The sequence below is a fragment of the Rhinopithecus bieti genome, unplaced genomic scaffold (genome assembly GCF_001698545.2).
Source record: "Rhinopithecus bieti isolate Rb0 unplaced genomic scaffold, ASM169854v2 scaffold_20477, whole genome shotgun sequence".
NCBI lineage: Eukaryota > Metazoa > Chordata > Mammalia > Primates > Cercopithecidae > Rhinopithecus > Rhinopithecus bieti.
In genome coordinates, this window is record NW_016810038.1 from 2057979 (window position 1) to 2072221 (window position 14243).

Below are 14243 nucleotides of genomic sequence, written 5' to 3' on the forward strand. Positions count from 1 at the left end.
CACCCAATGTTGCATCTTTATACATTTAACTTTATTTGCTCTTGTATGTTGGAGTGTAAAATGTTCTTAGATAATTTAAAACAATGATATGATTTTAGCAAATTACTACACCAGTAACCTGAAATAATTCTGCACTGGCCTTGTTTTATTTTGTACTTTTTAGAGGGAAAAGTTCATTTCTGTTTAATTCATATTAATTAATAACTTTGGATATATTTCTGAGTTGCATATCCATTATTATTTAATGTTTGAGGGATAATAAAAATCTAGATATATTTATTACTTGAATCGTCTCCTTCATCCACATACTAGAATGTAAATATATAGGAAACAAATCATCTTCCTTTATAATTAACATACAGTAAGTAGGATCTTTCTGAGGGGCATGAAAGGATATGTAATGTAAATTTTCATCATTTTTTTATAACGACCGAAAAACAGAATTTGCAATGCCTGGCACCTTATATATGTTCAACACAATTATTGGATGAATGAGTTCACATTTACTGTACTTACTAAAGAAATTAAAGGTATTGTCAGGGTTGTGCAAGAAGTCATATTACCTGGATTTGAATCTATAAGTTCCTCTCTTCCTGTTCTAATATTGGGCAAATTATTTAACCTTACATGCCTCAGTTTCCTTAGCTGTTATATAATATTAATAACTACCTCATATGTTTGTGGTATAGATTAAATGAGATAATATGCTAAATATTTAAAATAGTATCTAAGAAAGCATTCTGTGAATTGAACCATTTTTAACATAATTATTCTTTTCTGATTTAAGTTCTGTGAAAACATATATTAATAAGCTAAATTAGGAAACTGCTTATATTTGATAGTACACTGTATTAGTCTGTTTTCATACTGCTGATAAAGACATACCAGAGACTGAGAAATTTACAAAAGAAAAAGATGTAATTGAACTTACAGTTCCACGTGACTGGGGAAGCCTCACAATCATGGTGGAAGGCAAGGAGGAGCAAGTCCCATCTTACATGGATGGCAGCAGGCAAAGAGAGAATGAGGAAGATGCAAAAAAGCAGAAACCCCTGATAAAACCATCAGATCTCATGAGACTTATTCACTACCACCAGAACAGTATGGGAGAAACTGCCCCCATGATTCAGTTATCTCCCACCTGGTCCCTCACGTGGGAATTATGATCGTACCATTCAAAATGAGATTTGGGTGGGGACACAGAGCCAACCCATATCACACACACAAACATTTGGTGCAATCATTTTAGTCAAAATGGTAGATTGAATAGTATCCTCAAAGTATTATGGTTTTCTCTACATAAATGTCCACTAAACATGTATTTTGGAAAGTATTAGAGAAATATTATTTTATTTCAATTATTATGACCACTGCCTGATTTCCTTTTGATTCTAGGCATGATTTCTATTGCTGGACAAGATATGCTGTGAAAGCTTATTTATTTTTTTCTTAAACTACTTTTTATTTCAGGGTCTTTACATTTCCTTGTTTATCAGCATTTCTTGATAAATATGAGGTAAAATTTTAACACATTATTTTAGTTACTGTATGAATTTTGATAGTCAAGTGAATTATGAGTTAAAATGAATAAGAACATTAAAATAGTTGTAATTAGATCATGAATATAGCTGATCTAGTATTCTGTATCTGACAGTGATACCAGGAGAAATTTTATGGAACAGCGTATTCATTGCCAAGAATAACTGAAAAATAAAGGCTGTAGTCCAAATTTTCTCCTGTTTCCTTAAGACCATTATTGATTTATCATGTATGAATTTATTCAAACTAGTACTTTCAACCTTCATTAGCACTTGGAATATTCATGATTTCTTGGAGCTAGTTGATTTTTTATAAAATATTAAAGTAACATTTTATTTGATTGTTTTTAAATTTATCTAAATATTATACTTGTCTATTCTTTCTCTTCTCTCCCCTTCTAGCTTTGTTTTCTTGCTTTAGCCATGAATATAACATCGTAATTTTCTGTTATTTTTAAATCATTGTATATGCCAGTTTTGTATGTTTATTTTATTAGCTGCAAATACCATCAGATGAAAAACTTGAGGAATTTTGGATTGATTTTAATCTTGGGAGTCAGACTCTCTCATTCTACATTGCTGGAGATAATGATGTAAGTTTTATTTCCTTGGTATTATTCTTTATGTATATGTATATAGAAGATTTTTACTCACTATAAGAATGTGGATTTATTTTTATGTTCTAGCCAGTCTACACAGATTTTAACATTAGCTCTAGTAATTTGATTAGCATAGCGACCTACCAAGCTAATTATAAATGAAAATTACTTCTGATGTTTTATTGTATGAGAAAAAATAATGCTAAATTTTAATACTAATTTTTTTAACATAAGCTTTTCAAAAATAAATGTTAATTCATGACATACAATTTTATATTCACATAAACAAAGTGAACTGACTTTAGAAAAGGGAATAGTTACTCAAATACAGAGGCACGCTATTGAAAATATTAACAGAGAGTGACAAGTGGTTCTAACTTAATCATTCATAAAATCTTCTCTTTGGAAATAGGACTTGATTGGGAGTTAATTTTAGTTTTTTTCTTCCTATGCTTTATCATAGCTGTGCTCAGATCTTCCCAATAGGTGTCATGTTTTCTGCTGACCTGAATATTTTTTACCTAAGGAAAATCCTTGAGCCATTATTTCATAATAGCTACCACCTCATATTTGATACATTTGCATACATTTAGCTTAAATTGTGTAGTCTGTTTGCCAAAATCTGAGTAAGAGTTGATCAGCATTTACTAATCTGGTTGTGGCTGGTGATACTATAATAAGGCTTTCGTCTTTTCAGTCTGTTTCTTATAGAATCCTGCTATTTGTTCCAGGTAAACATTTTATAGATGAACATTAACCAAATGCCTTTTAGGATTTCCACATGCCTTTATTGCTTTTCATTTTAAAGTACCTTGTTAGAATGCTTAAAATGGAGTTCCAGTGACTAGCACTGCTTCTCAGGGGGCACTGACAGTTTCCATTAGTGTATTTCTCCTGCAGGTTTGTAGGAGTGTTTTAAGCTGATTGTTTTTCGAGGAGCTACTTAGGCAGGTGCAAAAGTAATTGCGGTTCTTGCCATTAGTTTCAATGGCAGAAACTGCAATTACTTTTGCACCAGCCTAGTAGAATTTCATTTTGGGAGAAAAGTATTGTTATTAGATGGCAGTAACTACTATAAAGGAAATAAATAGGGCAATGTTCCTTCATTCAGCTTGATCTAATTGGATTATTATTGAGATAAGAAAATAAGCAATTAAATACCATGAAACCCCACCTCTACTAAAAATACAAAAAATTAGCTGGGTGCTGTGGCAGGCGCCTGTAGTCCCAGCTACTCGGGAGGATGAGGCAGGAGAATGGCGGGAACCCGGGAGGCGGAGCTTGCAGTGAGCCCAGATTGGGCCACTGCATTCCAGCCTGGGCGACAATGTGAGACTCAAAAAAAAAAAAAGAAAAAAGAAAATAAGCAATTACACTGTAGCAGTATACATGATAGGGAAAGTATAAAATGCATATATAAGTATTTAATGCCTACTGTGTTCCAGACACTGATCAAGATGCTGGGGGACTCTTCTTTCCAAAACTATAGTTAGAATCCTCTCTCTCCTGAATTTCCATAGTTGTAATATGTTGTTCCTTTATTCTCTCTTGCTCTCCATAAAAGCCATTCTCCACAGTGGCTCCTTGACTCCTTCTTCTGTCTCTCTGACATGGCATACAAGGCTTTTTGTGGCCTGGTCTCTGGCTGTTTCTCTGATATTTCATGTATTTTCTATGATGACTGTGTTCCAGTCACATTTATTTTTCTATTTCTCTTAACACAGATTATGCTCATCTTAGGTCTTTCTACTTCTTAGTTCTTCTGCATAGACCACTGCCTCCAGGTCCTTGCATCTTAGTCCTTCCTGATTAGATTTAAGCACAAATGTTGCCTTCTCATAGAGTGTTCTCAGGTTATTCAATATAAAGTAGCCTCACAGCCACATTATTCCACATTGTCTTATTTCCTTTATAGTAGTTATTATTTAAAATCATTTTATTTGTCGTTTGTTGTCTCCTTTCCTGCATAGAGTGTAAGATTAATAAGATCAGGGACTTTTTTTTTGTTTATAGCTATTCAGTGGCTTATGTTTGTTGCAAGAATGAGTAAACAGAACATTGAAAGAATTGAAAGATATATAGAGAGCCATAGGGGATTGGAAAAATATAGGAAGTGTGGAGCCAAAGGAGAATTTTAAGTAAGAGGTAACATCAGTTCAATGAATATCTATTGAGAACTATGTGTCACGTATGTACTAGGCACTGGAGAACACCTTTGTATAAAAGATGCCCCCTGGTAGGGGAAATGGATAAAAATAGACTGGGGAGAATGGATTACAAAGGAACAAGACTAGAGGCAGTTAGGAGGCTTTTGCAATAATCCAGGTGAGAGATAATTGTGGGATGGTTTTGAGATACAACAATGGGCATGGATGGAAATTGATAGAATCCAGAAAGACTTGAGAGGAGATAGAACTGAGCAAACTTGATTTGTTTGTAATTTTTTTAAAAAGAAGAAGGATGGCCGGGCGTGGTGGCTCAAGCCTGTAATCCCAGCACTTTGGGAGGCCGAGACGGGCGGATCACGAGGTCAGGAGATCAAGACCATCCCGTCTCTACTAAAACATACAAAAATCTAGCCGGGCGAGGTGGCGGGCGCCTGTAGTCCTAGCTACTCGGGAGGCTGAGGCAGGAGAATGGCATAAACCCGGGAGGCGGAGCTTGCGGTGAGCTGAGATCTGGCCACTGCACTCCAGCCTGGGAGACAGAGCAAGACTCCGTCTCACAAAAAAAAAAGAAGAAGAAGAAGAAGGATTACTAAAATTTGGGTAGCTAGATGGAAATTGAGTCATAAGTAAAGATATAGAAGCTATCTGTATATAAATGACAGAACCATGGTTTTTAATGAGTGCCTACATGAAAGAACTATGAAAAACAAATTTCTGCAGGATAAGTAAGAGATTTTAGCTAGAAGGATACTTGAAGAATCGGCCAAAAGGGAACAAATTAAAAGGGTATAGTGTTATGGACGACAAAGGAAAGGAGGTTTTATGAAAGGAAATGATCGACACAGTGAGATATTCCTGAGAGGTGAGGTTAAATACAAACTTGTAACCCATGAAAGAGCAATTTCACTTACGTGATGAAGAGTTTAGGCATTCCTAGAAAGTTAAAATATTTGCTAAGGAAGTAAAGACATCAGGTTAAGGAAAGAGATAGCATGAGATGTGGACTCAAAGTAGGGGTTTTTGTTGGGTATTTTAATGATAAGAGCTTTCATAAATTGATGGTGAAGGGCAGATGGGAGAGGTTGAAGGAAAAGAGGTCAAGAGGAGGAAGGAGTATAATGGAGGGAGAGTAGGAGGTGAAAATGGAACAAAATTACTATAACATACTGATAACTGTTGAAGCTGGGTGAGGGCATATTTTGGGTTTATAATACTGTGATTTCTGATTTAAAATAATCTGTTTGAAAATTGCCATTATGTGTGTTTTTTTAAAAGTGAACTAAGTGCCTTGATATTTAAGGAAGAATCAGTTTTAAGTTGGTAGATGATAGCAATTATTGGGAATAGAGTATGCCAGCTGAGATATTCCTCAAAAGAGCAAGTTTTTTACACACAGAGAAATATGAGGCTGCTCAAAGCTTTGGGGAAAATTAGAATACCACCCCTTTCCTCCTGATCCTGAGGTTTTGAGGTAATGGATAAAGGTAGAGAAGAGAAGGGAATTAGTGAAAATAATAAGGATTTAGAGGAATTTCTCGGGAATGAGTTGTCCTTAAATAACAAAAGTATTTAATTTTTTTGGTTTTTTTGTTTGTGTTTGTTTTGTTTTGAGACCGAGTCTTGCTCTGTTGCCCAGGCTGGAGTGCAGTGGCACCATCTCGGCTCACTGCAAGTTCCGCCTCCTGGGTTCATGCCATTCTCCTGCCTCAGCCTCCTGAGTAGCTGCAACTACAGGCGCCCGCCACCACGCCCGGCTAATTTTTTTTTTTTTGTATTTTTAGTAGAGACGGGGTTTCACTGTGTTAGCCAGGATGGTCTCGATCTCCTGACCTCGTGATCCACCTGCCTCGGTCCCCCAAAGTGCTGGGATTACAGGCGTGAGCCACCGCGCCCAGCCAGGAATGGTATTTAATTTTTACTATAACTTTGTGAATTCAGTATCATTCAGTTATACAAATTTTCAATGAAAATACTTGGAGCAAACATTTTAGGTTATTATCATGCACATTCATGTTTAAATCAAAGGACAATCTGTTAATGAGTATTGTGGTTACAGGACCTGGAATAGGTAGTAGGAGTGGGAATTGAGGAATGAGTATGACTTCATAAAATATTTCAAAGAAAACATAAAAGGCTTGGTAACATTTTAAAAGGGTATCCTCTAATAAATATAATATTAACAGTCATTCCTTTTTTGGTTAAGGATAGGAAATTGTCAAAAACATTTCGTTTTAAGAATGAACAAATACATTAAATGTAATGTATAATATGTAGTTAATTGGTGGAGCAAGAAAGGTGTTATATAAACTAGTTAGTGACTAGTAAAAAAAACTGATCATTCATGTAACTTAAAATTTGATGTTTAAAGAAACTGTAAATCAGAAATAAATTATTTATTTATGGCCAAAACCTGTTTTAAATTTAAGGATCATCAATGGGAAGCAGTTACTGTGCCAGAGGAAAAGTACAAATATACAGCATTGAAGGTATTAAACTTGTTTTTTTTTAAAAATAATTTTCTTAATTCTTACCATATAGAACAAATATTACATCCTTTCTAGGTTAACAAAACAGACTAATGAAAGCAAAATAAGTATTTTCAGATGTTCACATTCAGAAATTCATCAAATTCCTTGATCCCGTGTTTCCCTACTAATCTCCCAACTATACACCTGTACTTACTTCCTTCCCTGTCTAGTCTAGAAACAGTGATCCAGTTTGTCATTCTTGTTTCTATGTTCAAGGCTCCTGACCTTCCATCCCATTTGCTTGATTAAATCTGAATATCTGGTTTCTCCAATCCTGTGACTGGAACTGCATAACACTAGTGGACAAAATCAGACTAGTAGTATTACAAATTTAGGTATTAAGACATATTTTAGTTATTTCAATAGACATATAATATCTCATTATTATTTTATTTGCATTTTTCTAACGACCAGTGATACTGAGCACTTTTTCATGTGCTTTCTGGCCATATATTTTGTTCATGTTTTATTGGACTATCTAGTTCTTAGGTATCCTAGATTCTAATCCTTTGACAGATATATGTTCTATATTTTCTCCAAAACTGTATCTTGCTTGTTCATTTTCTTACTGATATCTGGTGAGCAGTTTTAAATTTTGAAATCTACTTGATCTATTTTTATGGTTATTGCTTTCTGTGACCCAAGAAATTTTTGTCTAGTCTTAAATCACTAAGATGTTCCATTATTTTCCACAAAATTTTATAGTTTTAGCTTTTATGTTTAGGAGTATTATAATCTCAAATTAATATTTGATTAAGGTGTGATGTAGAGATTGGAGGTTCATTTTTTCATATGGATATGCAGTTATTCCAGGATTATTTGCTGTAAAGGCTTTTCTTTTCTATTGGATTTCTTGGGTTTCTTTGTTGAAAATCATGACTCTGTAATAGCATGTCTATTTCTTGGTCCTTCAATCTGTTCTATTTATCATAGGTCTACTTACTATTCTTTATGTCAGTACCACACTGTTTTGATTATGGTAGATTTGTGGTTAGTCTTGAAGTCAGTATAAGTCTTCCAACATTGTGATTTTTAAAAATACTGTTTTGGAAATTATAGGCCTTTTGAGCTTCTATATAAATTTTAGAATAGGTTTATCGATTGCTTGTTGGAATTATGACTCAGGTTTTAGATCAATATGGGGAGAAATAACATGTTAACAGTAGTAACTAGTTTATAAACATGGTGTATCTCTCCATTTGTTTAGGTCTTTGATTTCTCTCAACAATGTTTCATAGTTTTCACTGTATGTCTTTTGATGAATTTGTTCCCAAGTGTTCAGTCTATATGTTTATAAATAGAATAGATCTTTAATTTTACCAGTCATGGGATCTGCAAAAGAGGTAGTTTTACTATTTCCTTTCTGATCCTTACGCACTTCCTCCCTCGTTTCCTTTTGTTGCTTTATTGCAATGGATAGAACCTCCAGTGCAATATTGTATAGAAGTGATAAAAGTGGACATCTTGGCCTACTTCCCAATCTTTGCTTAGGAAAGAGCATTCAGTATTTTACCATTAAGCATGATGTTAGCCAAAAGTCTTTTGTAGATAACCTTCATCAGGTTAAGGATGTTGATAACTCTTCATATTTGTCTATGCACGTGAAACCATCATGGCAATCAAGTTAATAAACATATCACCCCCAGAATTTCTTTGTTCTTCTTTTAATCCATCCTTCTACCCCCAGGCAATTACTGATGTTTTATCTTTGATACTTTTACATTTTCTAGAGTTTATATAAATGGAATCATACAGTATGTAGCAATTTGTGTCCAGCTTCTTTCTTTTAGAACACTTTAAAAAAAATGATTCAAGCATGTTGCATGTATCAGTAGTTTATTGTTTTTTTTGGCTGGGTGTTATTCCATTGTATAGATATACTTCATTTGGTTTCTGTAGTCACCTGTTGATGAGCATTTGTAATGTTCCCAGTTTTTAGCTATTATGAAATGCTGCTGTAAATATTCATGTATAATTAATTACTTCTGAAAATATGTCTTTAGTTCTCTTAGGCAAATACTAAGGAGTTCAGTGGTTAGTTCAGACCCACAGGCATATGATTAGCTTTTGAAGAAACTTCTAAAATGTTGTCCAAAGTGATTTTACCATTTTACGTTTTCACTATCAGTGTTTAAGAGTTCCATTTGTTCTACATCCTTCCTAACACTTCTTACGGTCAGTCCCTCCTACCATCTTGCCTTGTTGTACTGGCTGTATAATCTTCAGTACAATGTTAGTAGAAATTATAAGAGCGGACATAATTGCCTAGTTTATGATGTTGGTGTTGAGGGTGAAGAGGATTATTTTTTCTTCTATAATTATTTCATGGTGACAATTTCTCTGTTAATTCAGGTAACCTAGTTGTTTAATTAGAGTATGGCACTTTCCCATCTCTCTCTCGCTGCCTCTCTTGCCATGTGACACACTCACTCCCCTTTTGCCTTCTGCAGTGGTTAAAGCTTCCTGAGTCCCTCATTGGAGGCAAATACTGGCACCATGCTTCCTGTGCAGCCTGCAGAACCATGAGCCAAATAAATCTTTTTTTGTAAGTTGCCCATCCTCAGGTGTTCCATTATAGCAGACTAATATAGTCTTCTTCTGAAAAGATCTGTTGTTTCCTTTCTTGATCAGTCATGTGTTGTTGTCTCTATGCATGTCAAGTAATTTTATGATAGATAATGCATACACAGGAACGATAGATGCTCCAGATAGTCCTTCCGCCAGAAGAGTTTCTTTTTTTCTTCTTAGGCGGAGGGGCTGAAGGCCTGATCCAATCATGGATGTTGGTCTGTGTTTGGTTGTAGTTTTAAATTTACTCTTTGTCTTGTTTGCCTCTGTTACTCAGGTGTGGCCATCCCAGTCTGTTGATAAGCCTATTAGATTTGTGCCTTCTGAACCTGAGAGACTGTGGGAGATACAGTTCTGCCTCTTAGAGGTTTCCAGCTCAGCTCTCCAGCTGTTCACTCTACTCAGTCCAAAGGCAAATATTTTGAGCGGGACACTGAGTATATGCCTGAAGATGATACATGTATCAGGCAATACATTGATTCCAAGCCCGTGAGACTATTAGTTAACTCTGCCTTTTATCAGGTTTGGTCCAGCTCCTTGTGCTGCCCCAGAATGAAGAGAAAATTAGTTATGCCTTTAAAGCTTTTAAGTGTCCTATTTGTTACTCCAGGCACTACTGCTCACTAAATACTTGCTTGTCTTCTTTTCTCCAGCAGAGGTTTTCTTCTTAAGCCTACAAACAGAATTAGCAAATTTCCTTAGAGAAAAAAAGGCCAGAGATCTTGTTACATGTACAGCTCTCTGACACCTTTAAACATGATATTTTAATCCTTCTGATTTTTTAAAACAGGATATTAGCCTGCCACAATATCCTGTATTTTCCCCAGAAGTGGAAGTTTCCAGCTTCCAACTTTGGACTCTTCCTGCTACTTGGCAGTCTTCCATGTCCATAGTTGCCATCCCTCTCCAGTCCTCTAACAGCTACTATTTACATTTTTAAGTTATCCTTAAGAACCTTGCCTTTTTTGCTTTCACTAGGATGTGGTAATTCAGAAGAACATGAATTTTTCAGGTAAGAATACCTATACATTTTGGCCCTGCAGACCCTCCATCTCCAAACATCTTTGCATCTGTATCTTCCTTTATCTCTCCTGTAAAGAGAAGATATGTATCTACTCTTGTTGAAGGGTAATCTGTCCGAGTTCTCCATACATATTCTCCAAGTCTTTGCTCCATCAATTCATATTTCTGGTATCTTCTTCCTTTCAGTACCTCTTTTCTCTCAGTGTATCAATGGGCTCAAATGTCTATATCATAAAACAAAAAGCCTACTTTTATCCTATGTCTTCCTGAAGCTATATTTTTCTCCCCATTCATAGCCAATTTTGAGAGAATAGTTTTACTCTTTCCTTCTCTATTTATTCTTATGTTATAAAATCTTGATATATTGATATCCATAAATACTTGCATTTTATAGCAAGCAACACAACAATGTTTTCTTGTATCCTAGTAACACTGCTAAATAATTAAAAGGGAAACCAAGCCATTATATAGTCCAGACAGAGCAAATATCAGGAATTTCAACAAAGCAATCTTTAAAATACAACAAATATTAATACATTTCTATGTAAGTAGCCATAACATAGGCAGACAAATTTTTGTACAAATAGGCACAAAGCATTCAGCAAAATAGTAAATTTGAAGTAATTCTAATACCATGTACAAGCAAGGAGTTAAAGCAAATATTACATTTAATATAATTTACAGTAAGCTATAGAAAAAAAGTCAAATGCATATCAGAGGAATAAAACAATCAGCAGAAATAGACCTAAAAATTACAAATGTTTTAATTTTCATCAAAACACGAAAAATTATCATCTTTAAAGCCACCTAAATTTTCACTTCTGAAACCTGAAAACTTGTCACTGTTGAACTTTTAAAAACTACTAGCACTCAGTGAGTTTGAAACTATGGTTACCACTTTCAAGCAATTGCTAATTCTTAGTGCTTTCAAAGGGCATTACTGTGAATGTTTCATGAGCGTATTTTTGCAAAAGCAAATAAAACATTTTCTGCTTGGGCAGGCCTCATAAGAATCAGGACATTTCATAGCTTGTAGGACATTTGTCCCTTAGGCCACATCATGGCGTAGCCTGCAGAGCTTTTTCAGATGTAGAGATAAAGTTCCTTATTTTGTGTGATCCTGCTCCCTCAGAGTTTTTCTCCTGCAGGCAAGGTTAGAGACTTCTCATCCAGCAATAGAATTCCTGCCACAAGTAGGACAGGAGCATGGTGGCCTCTGATCTGTAATACACGTCCTTTTATTAGGTGCCAGGTAATTTTTTGGTAACTTTTGTAGGGAGGGAGAGTGTGACCATTTCTTATAAACTGGTACTTGCTGTATTCTCTGTTTACTGGATTGGTAAGTTCATTGAGGCCAAGTGCTAGATCCTTCTCACCTCACAATTTCCTGACACTTAATTTTTATCAAATGTTGTTTATTGTCAGCATGTTATAACAACTGTGGATTTAATAGAAATGTTTATATGCATATGTCTAGAAACATGGTAATTATATGGAATTAAAGTTGTTTTTGTTTGCCTTTGTTTAAATTAAGAAAATAGTATTCTCACATGTGTTCAAGGAATATTTTATTAAGAATTTGTTAGGGTCCAGAATGTATTTGGGACTCTATCTTATCAGGTATAGCCATATCCCGTATTTTATAGATAAGAATACTGAGGCTAGGAAAGCTAAATTGACTTGATTTATTTACCTAGGTAAGTAGTGCCAGAATTGATTGATTTAAACACTGTTCAACATTGAGAATTTGAATTTTGATTCAATTAATATGCTACATCCATGTCTTATTCATAGTATACTTGCAGAGTGTTATCACAGAAACATAAACTAATCAGTGTTATTTGTTTGTATACAGTGAGAGAATCAAAGAAGCTACTAACAATAATTCTGAAAATATAGTAAAATTAGCAAAAGAGAAGGGAAAGAATTGCTTTTGTATTTTGATGCATCACTAGAAATCACTAATGTGACTCAAAAAATTTTTGGTGCAAACAAACATAGGGTAAGTCTTTAAACTTAATAAATATTTACTGTTTTCATAATTCTGGAAACACTCAGTTTGGGGTTATAAGTTTTATTGCATTTTTTCCTTTCTAGAATTCTTAAAATGTAGATTTTAGTTCTTTAAATTTGTACTGGTGAAGAGTCATCAGCTTGTTAGTCATATCCATTGAGATACCCATTAGAAAGTATCTCAGATGACAAAATTAGCAGCAGCTGCTCAAAACATTTAATGAATTTCTGCCAGGTGTTTAAAAAGTAAAATGAGAGAAAGCACTGTTTTCAAGATTTTAAACAATCGTGAGAATTACACACATGATACATAAGAAGAAGTAAATAATGGCATAGGGAACAAGAGTTGTAGACATTGAAGAAAGAGAAGGCTCATAAAGAGTCAGGTTTGGAGATAGTCATTCTTATGGATATGGGACTTGAAATGGCCTTCGAAGTTGAAGGAAAGGATTTAGATAAAATACTTTCCAGGCGTGTAGAAGACATTACGAGCCAAATATTGTTTAACTGAGAATTTAAGGTGACAATTCATGTGATGTGTTGGGGAGATATTCAATGGACAAATTTGAATAGTGCAAAAGATTTGTGTTGCAGAATATTAGAACAAGGGTTCCTCACAAATGGCAAGCTAAGGTGACTGGTTAATGGGGAGTGATTGCAGTGTTCTGAGAAGGTATTCATATATGCAAAATAATTATTTGGGATATTTGGCAATTTTGGAGGAAAACAGGTAGAAAATAATTACATTATTTTATTTTATAAAGTACATTATTTTATTTTATAAAATAAAATATAAAATGACATATAAAAATGGAAAGAAAATAAAATGTCATCACTGTGAATTGATTTAATTTTAGGAATCTATCAGAAAACAAGGTATTTCAGTTGCCAAAACATCGCTGCATATACTTTTTGATGCAAGTGGATCACAGGTATGTCTCAGACTTACTTGATTTTTATCACTGGGCTAAGTTTAACCATAACTAATAGAACAGGAATAAAGGTGTTGTTGGACAGTGAATATATAGAAAACAAATGGTCTCAATATAAACAGTATCCCAATAAAATGTATATGATGTTTAAACATGTTATAAATGATAATTTTAGTGTAAAGAGTGGGGTTATTAATAAATATCAGTTTAGTAACTTTAAAACTTTAATAAAGCAGTAAATGTCCTTACATTAATGCCAAGCTTGTTTTGTGTCTATTAGTGTTTGAAAACATGGATACTTTTTATTGGATCGCTTTGTAAAAATTGTAACAGCACATAGATAGAAAAGGGAAACAATTGATATTTGAATGAGATGAGTATAAGCTTTATTAAGACATCCAGTGATTGTTGATTGCTTTCTGTGGTTTGCAGTTTTTAATACTTTTTTTTTCATATTCTCCAACAGATTCTAGTGCCAGAAAGTCAAATCTCACCAGTCAGAGAACTCGTTAGTTTAAAGGAAAAATCAAAGTCCCCAAAGGAATTTGCTAAACCTTCAAAATATATCAAAAACAGTAACGAAGGGAATAGAAATGATAGTCAGCTTGAGGTAAAGATGGTGTCAAAATACTGGCTTATAAAATCAAATCATTGCTATATATGAGTACAGAAAGAAGCATCTATAATTTATATATTACTGGCCTTGATTAATCACATTTCAGAGTTTTTCTCCTACCTTTGACAAATGCAAACAAAAGATAGTGTGTGTCTTAGCAAATTGTGTACATGTATGGGGTTAGAACAAGATATACTTTACACTTGTAAATTACAAATTAGAGATAAGATAACCTGCTTCTTGCATTTATCCTTTTTG

The 14243-nt window shown here is 34.2% G+C and overlaps 1 protein-coding gene across 1 annotated transcript in view; it reads left to right on the top strand.

Moving 5' to 3' along the window:
• Window positions 1–14243, top strand: part of SYCP2 (synaptonemal complex protein 2) — a 66070-nt gene that overhangs the window by 20378 nt on the left and 31449 nt on the right. The window contains 8 exon segments of the mRNA XM_017891212.1: window positions 1471–1516; window positions 2036–2131; window positions 6732–6768; window positions 6771–6791; window positions 12280–12316; window positions 12318–12426; window positions 13295–13369; window positions 13836–13979. Of these exon segments, the coding sequence (XP_017746701.1) occupies window positions 1471–1516; window positions 2036–2131; window positions 6732–6768; window positions 6771–6791; window positions 12280–12316; window positions 12318–12426; window positions 13295–13369; window positions 13836–13979 (565 nt within the window).